This window comes from Arvicola amphibius, chromosome X (genome assembly GCF_903992535.2).
Source record: "Arvicola amphibius chromosome X, mArvAmp1.2, whole genome shotgun sequence".
In the NCBI taxonomy this organism is placed as follows: Eukaryota; Metazoa; Chordata; class Mammalia; order Rodentia; family Cricetidae; genus Arvicola; species Arvicola amphibius.
The window spans coordinates 93,465,199-93,472,015 of NC_052065.1; the positions used below are offsets into that span (position 1 = coordinate 93,465,199).

A 6,817-nucleotide genomic window follows, 5' to 3' on the forward strand; every position below is an offset into this window, starting at 1 on the left:
TAACATGAAGCAGTCACTATCTCACTAAATTTTCCAGTATGATGCCAGGCTTGCAAGAAGAGTGGGTTTGTCCTACGAATAGCACTACCAGTCACTCTTCCCCAGACCTTCCTAGTATGCTTTGGCTGAATCATCTGTTTTCTAAGTAGGACTTCTTGAGTCATGTGGAGTAGCTGAGAAAGGGGACCTGAAATACATTCAATAGGTAATCTGGGGTGACGTTAAGAAAATTTACCTTGAGTGGATTTCTGTCACTGCTAGGTAACAATGGGGAAGATAATGGTTGCTTGGGCTACGTCTCAGAATGGGCGGGCCCTGGGCTAGAGGCGGGGTCTCTCCCAGGCATTCAGAGGCGGGCTAGAGAGCAGGAGGCAGGCACTAGGCCTTGCTCAGGCGGCCTCAGGGCAGCAGAGGCGGCAGAGCCCAGCCAGTCCACTCCGGGCCGGACCACCGAAGCCTAGTGAAGAAAACTGAAAGTCCAGGTTATTGGATTTCAGTACTATGTCATAACTGACATATAATCCTCCACTTTTTCATCGAGATGGAAAACTCAGATTCTAGCGATCAAGGAAATGACCAATCTGCAGCACAGCGCAGAAGGCAAATGGATCGATTGGATCGGGAAGAAGCTTTCTATCGATTTGTAAATAATCTGAGCGGAGAAGACTATCGACTTATGAGAGACAACAATTTGCTAGGCACCCCAGGTCAAAGTACTGAGGAGGAGCTGCTCAGAGGACTACAACAAATTAAAGAGGGGCCTCTGCCACAGCCGCAGCCTCAGAGCTCAGAAGAAAATAGACGTGGAGACTCTTCAGATGACGAGTCCAATGGTGAGTCCATAATAGATTGGCCTAACTCTGTCAGCCAGACTGGCAATACAACAAGAAGTGGTCAGAGAGGAAATCCGTCCTGGAGGGCAGTGAGCCAGACTAATACAAACAGTGGTGATTTCAGATTCAGTTTAGAGACAAATGTTAACCGTAATAATGGAAGCCAAACCCCAGAGAATGAAAATGAACCATCTGCTACTCGTCTTAATGTAGAAATCATGGACAGCAACGGCCAAAGCCAAATGGAAAATCCAGCATCTGAGACATCATCTGCCAGACTGCCTAGTTCAGAACGCAGTTCTGCTGAAGCATTAACAGAAGTGCCATCCACCAGAGGTGGGAGGGGGGCAAGAAGCCAGAAACCAGAACACCAGAGAACCAGAGCCAGAGCTGAAAGAAGTAGGTCTTCTCTGCACCCAACAAATGCAATTCCACGAAGATCTCATCATAGCATCTCATCTCAGACTTTTGAGCACCCTTTGGTAAACGAGATCGAGGGAAGTTCTAGAGCCCCTTGCCATGGGACTTTGAGACAGCAGATAACTGGACCTGAGTTGCTAGGTAGAGGTCTTTTTGCGGCTTCTGGGTCAAGAAATTCTGCAGCTCAAGGGACAAGTTATTCAGGCACGGGTACCAATGGTGAAGCAGCAGGATCTGGTCAAAGACCTCCAACCAGAGACTTTCAAGTCAGAAGAGTTCTGCTGGGAGAATACCCGCAGACAGAGAGCATAGCTAGCAGAACTCCGTCAAGGTCTCAGACCCCAAACAACACGGTCACTTCTGAAAGAGAGGATGGAGGTTTTATAAGCACCTTTACACTTTTGGGACGTGCAGCTGGGAGAACCTATGTGAGTAGAGACGGGTTTTCCACTCTTACAATCTTCGATCCTGGATCAAGGGAAACTACAGCTGTTCTGATTCAAACCAGGCTAAGGCAGAGATCGACAAGTTTGGGTGAACTTCCGTGGAGTGAAAGAGGGAGTTCTCGTGGTAACAGTTCTGCTTCCGGCTCCATCTCCAACCCTGGCTTCAGTTCCAATGGTGAAAGTTCAGAAAGTATCTCACGTATGTTTGAAGGAGGTACTGAAGCAACCCGACTTTACCCCTTTCGTGACAACCTCCTACCTAGTGGACTCACCAAAGAATGGATTGATAACTTAGGAATGAGAAGTTTCGGTGAAAACGATGCATTGACGACATGTAGTATTTGCATTACAGAATATACAGAAGGCGACAAAATCCGGAAGCTACCTTGCTCCCATGAGTACCATGTCAACTGCATCTACCGCTGGTTATGGGAGAATATCACCTGTCCCATTTGTCGTAGGTCCGTCTTATCTTCTGGGAACAGAGAAAGAGTCATTTAATGAGAACAGAACTCTCGAACCTGTGTTGCTGGAATAGTGATGGGCAAAGGGAAATTGCTTGCTTTATCTCCATGTATTTGAACGGTGCTTAAATATAAAGTCACAACCTGAATCGAGTCATTGCTTTCTGAGAGAATCGTGTCTTTTCTCTAGTTTCTCTTTCAGGATAGAAAGAATATTTCAGGCACGACATGCATGTGGACCCTTTCGAATAGCACTTCTATATCCTGGGTTCTGTAGGATGAATACAAGTACTTTTAGTGGGAGTTGCTTTTTCATTTTACCAAGTCCATGACTATTATATATCACTAGTGTTGCAGACCTTAAAGATAAGGTTGTTCGTATAGGTGTCAGGTGTACAATGAAGAATGAAAATCTTTCTCCTCACCAGTGTCCAAACACCTATTCTTGCAAAAGACTTTACATTTCATTTTGTATCTTTGCACTTTTTCTTTATTACAGAAAGATTTTTTTCTTTAAAGCCTACTTTGATCTTCATGCAGTAATAACGTTGGGAGATTACATTGTTCAATGCCTAGGGGGAAGAATTAAATATTGATTTTCCTTGAATATTTCAAATGTTTGTTCTTAAAATCTGCTTACTAGTGTGAAGGTTTTCAGTGTTTTATTTTTATTTTTTACAGTTTACCATGTTGAGATTTATTAGTACTGAAACCAAGTTGAACAAGTTAAAAAAATGGCAGGCTATTTGCAGTAACACTGAATAGATCTGTGGTGGGAAATTGGAACATTTTTCCTGAAAAGAACATGTTAGTTGCACCACTATGATAATGGAGGTGGCGTTGGGGAGAGGGAGGAGGCTCACATGTTAGTGTTGGGACAGGTGATCGTACAATTGATAAGGAAGTGTGCCAGGAGATACTCAGTCTTTAGGGACATGATTATCAGAATCCATCCAAGGTAGGAAAATGCTTAGCTCTGTTACCTTAAGCAATGTTTCTTTTTTCTCCTGGAAAAACTTTATTTCTGTGCCCAGTATTCTCTGTTTTTGTCAATGTCTTGTATTTATGAAGGGTTAACATTTACACATTTTGTATTTAACGACCTGCTTCTATGACTTTAAGTCGGTTCTCCAAATCATCCTGATAAAGAGGTCAATGTTGCAAATGACTGTTAACGGCCATTTCTAACTGTTAGCTAGCATGCAGTGGTCCCTTGAAGTTGACCTTGTTTTTTAAACAGATGGAGATGTTTTTTATTCTTTTGTTAAAGGAAATCATTTGTAATCTGCCTTAGTTGATTTTTTAAAAAATGTTTTTCCTGACTGGCTTCCCTGTCACACTCTTACCAACAGTGTGCAGGACATGGAAGCCATACTTGCAGAGCACTTAGGGTCTTAAGATGGTTCTGATTGTTTTTCTCCAAAGTATTCTCTCTAAACCTTTGTAACAGGCAGAGAGCTCACATGTGAGGGTGTCTGCTTTTCCCCTTCAGTACAGTTCACTATGTTTATGATCAATAACAATGTTGTAATTGAGTTACCTAGTAAATGGTTCTTTTTAGAAAACTGTTTTTAAATGTACATTGCTGTATCATGCTTCACTTGACAAGGTCTGAGGAAAGAATCACAGTTTTTCTAAGTCACAGTTTAAGCAAATAAAAACAGCTGTGACCTCAAAGAAAAACAGAAAATTTACCTTGATACTTAGATCCATTGTCAAAGGTAATATCATTTGTGTCAGTGACTGAAGCTAAATAAGCTGTTTCCAGCAATGCCTGTATATCAGTGTTGAGAAAAACCAGGATATATATTAAGAATTCCAGGAGGCCAAGCTGTTTCTGGCTTATGGATACATCATGGTAAAACATTGTTCCTCTTTTCAGACCAAGTAACTTCCTAGTTACTCAGGAAGATTAAGAAGACATGGGACCCTTGCTGTATTACTTCAATCCTTTTTCCATTTCTCACTTTAAGACTCTGTACTATGTTTCTCTAAATGTTTTCTCTGCATATTTAAAGGAACAAGTAGGCTGAGAGAATTCGTGAAGTAAAGCCATTACAGCTGCTGCCTGATGGAAGACTCAAATTGTTTAATAAAGAAACTGCATTGGCTTTTTGATAGGGCAGGATTTAGATAGGTGGAGTAGACAGAACAGAATGTTGGGAAGAAGGGAAGTTAGTCAATCGCCAAGCCTCTCCTCTCTGGGATAGTTGCCACGAAGCCAGCCACCAGGTCAGACATGCTGAATCTTTCCCAGTAAGCCACCACCTTGTGGTGCTACACACATTACTAAATATGGGTTAAAGCAAGATATGAGAATTAGCTAATAAGAGGCTGAAACTACTGGGCCAGGCAGTGTTTAAATGAAAACAGTTTGTGTGTTGTTATTTCTGGGGCTAAGCTAGCTATGCAGGAGCCAGGCGGGATGAAAAGCAGGCCTGACCCCAGCTCCTTCTACAGCTGCCTCCTTCCGACCCTGACATTTCTCTTTCCAGGAAGGCATCCTCATGAATGGTCCCCTGAGAATTCTTGAAGCCAGCTTGTTTCCACACCTTGTATTACCACAAACTATGCATGTACCAGAAAATTCATTTCTTCTAACTTTATGTCTTCATCTCTGTTCCTTATTATCACCTTTGTCTGCTTCAGTAACGTGAACATTTATATATTAATCTGTTTAATCCAAAATTCATACCTCCAAAAAGCAGAATGAAGAAGAGTCTCCCATCTCAGTCCTGATTAGGACTGATCTTGTTTACTTTCTGGGATCAGGCATGTTCAGTGTGATATGGCCATGGATTAAATGAGAAAATTTCTAAATAGCTATACACTTGCCATTCCAAGACTACTATACACTATGATTTTCATTTTCATCTGTTCAAAAGTCCTGATATGTTTCTTTCTCCTATAGGGCTGCAAGATCATTGATGCTATCTCCGATCCATAATACTGTAGTATTCGAGATGTTCAAACAAGTCCAATTTGGCTGCTGTTGTTATGTATTTTGGTTCAGAGACTCTAATGTTGAGTCAGAAGCTGGCCTGAAATTTGCAGCAGTTCTCCAATCTCAGTCTCTTACAAGCTGGAATTCAAGGTGTGGGCCGTTCCCTCGACCCCCCCCCCCCCGTTCTGGTTCGTAAGGTTTAGCTCTGGTTTCTAACTTTAATTTCCTGTTTGATTCACAACTGTCATCGTCCTTATTCTCTTCCTGTGCTCTTTGTATTACACACTTGGTGGCCTTTATCATTGTGGCCTTGAAATCAAAGGACAAAAGAGCAAAACCAGTGGGGTAGTTTCCACCTCTTATCAAATTTGTAATGGAGCCGGCTATATTGGAGGGATACAGTGGAGAATAATATCTCAAAATGTGGCCTGTTTCTTGTATTTCCCTGCTGCTTATTCCTCTGATGGCTGTGATTCTTTGTGTTAGACTCTGTGCCTTTTCTGTACACTAGGTGGGGTAGGAGTGGAAAACCAAAGCTCCCTATCTCCACCAGGACTCTGCTTTCTATATCTTTTAGGTAAGAATCTCAAGGAGCAGGCTGGAGAGAAGACTCATTGGTTAAGAGCACTGCCTGCTTTCCTAAAGGTCCTGAGTTCAATTCCCAGCAACCACATGGTGGCTCACAACCATCTGTAATGAGATCTGTGATCTCATCTGGTGTGTAGGAATGCATTCAGGCAGAATACTATATGCACAGTAAATAAATCATTAAAAAAATAAAAAGAAATTCAAGAATCATCTGCTTTTTCTTTAGCTGACAATCCCATCATTCCCTCCTTTCTAGAGTTCTCTACCCCCAAAGGGTAAATGGCCATTCTGCAGCACAGAACTAGTGGCTGAGCATGTGTTTAATCACTGCAGTGCTCCAACAGGGTGGCTGAGTTGCATGTCTCACTCCTGTCCTATTCTAGGGCCTCTTTTCCAGTGGCACACTGAAGTAAACTCACCACAACTCATGGAAGCCACTTGAGAACATGTCAGAAAATACATTAGCATAATGTCACAATGGAGGTTTCAAACTGGCCACAGTGGACATCCTTTTACAACAGAGGTATTTCAGTTGGGTTGTTAGTCAGTTGCTAGAGCATCATGGCCTTCCTTTGGCAAAGAGAAAGGAGGTGGGGATAGAGATCTTCTATCTTCCCCATCATTACGATTCTCAATGGGCATCCTCTATTCTATTTTAATCCAACTTTGGTGTGTGGTTGGAGTGGAGGTGAAGGTAAGATCAGTTCAGTTGAAATGGAAAGTCATGTAGCTCTTGGGGAGGTGTTCATCTCCGGTAACCAGAGCCGTTAGACTGTTAATAATATCTATGTACTGTTTTAGAGGGACAATATACCAGGGGCTTTATAATTAATGTTTCATTTTGGAGATATAGAGTGTTTTAAACTTTTCCCATATTAAATAATGATGTAAAGATCATACTTTAACATGCATGTTTGTGTTTGATGAAGTAAATCCTCAATGAATGATGAGAATGATAATGATAAATATTATGATGCTGACTAGCTGATGACTAGGGTGATTCAATATACCCTGTGACAGTCACCTTGCCTATCAACTTTAATGCTAGTAGGTAGACATGGATCCCTAAGACAAAGAATTGGAAGATTCCCATCAGTGGAACTTGATTGGCTTAGGAAAAAA

At 41.9% G+C, this 6,817-nt stretch overlaps 1 protein-coding gene across 1 annotated transcript; it reads left to right on the top strand.

The window, feature by feature from the left end:
- Positions 1-541: 541 nt before the first annotated feature.
- LOC119805503 (E3 ubiquitin-protein ligase RLIM-like) lies at positions 542-2,200 on the top strand. The gene has a single exon (XM_038317463.1). The coding sequence runs from the start codon at positions 542-544 to the stop codon at positions 2,198-2,200; it is 1,659 nt and encodes a 552-aa protein (XP_038173391.1).
- Positions 2,201-6,817: the final 4,617 nt, after the last annotated feature.

Excerpts from the sequence above, each read along its gene's own strand:
- LOC119805503 (XM_038317463.1), top strand. The coding sequence starts at position 542 with ATGGAAAACTCAGATTCTAGCGATCAAGGAAATGACCAATCTGCAGCA.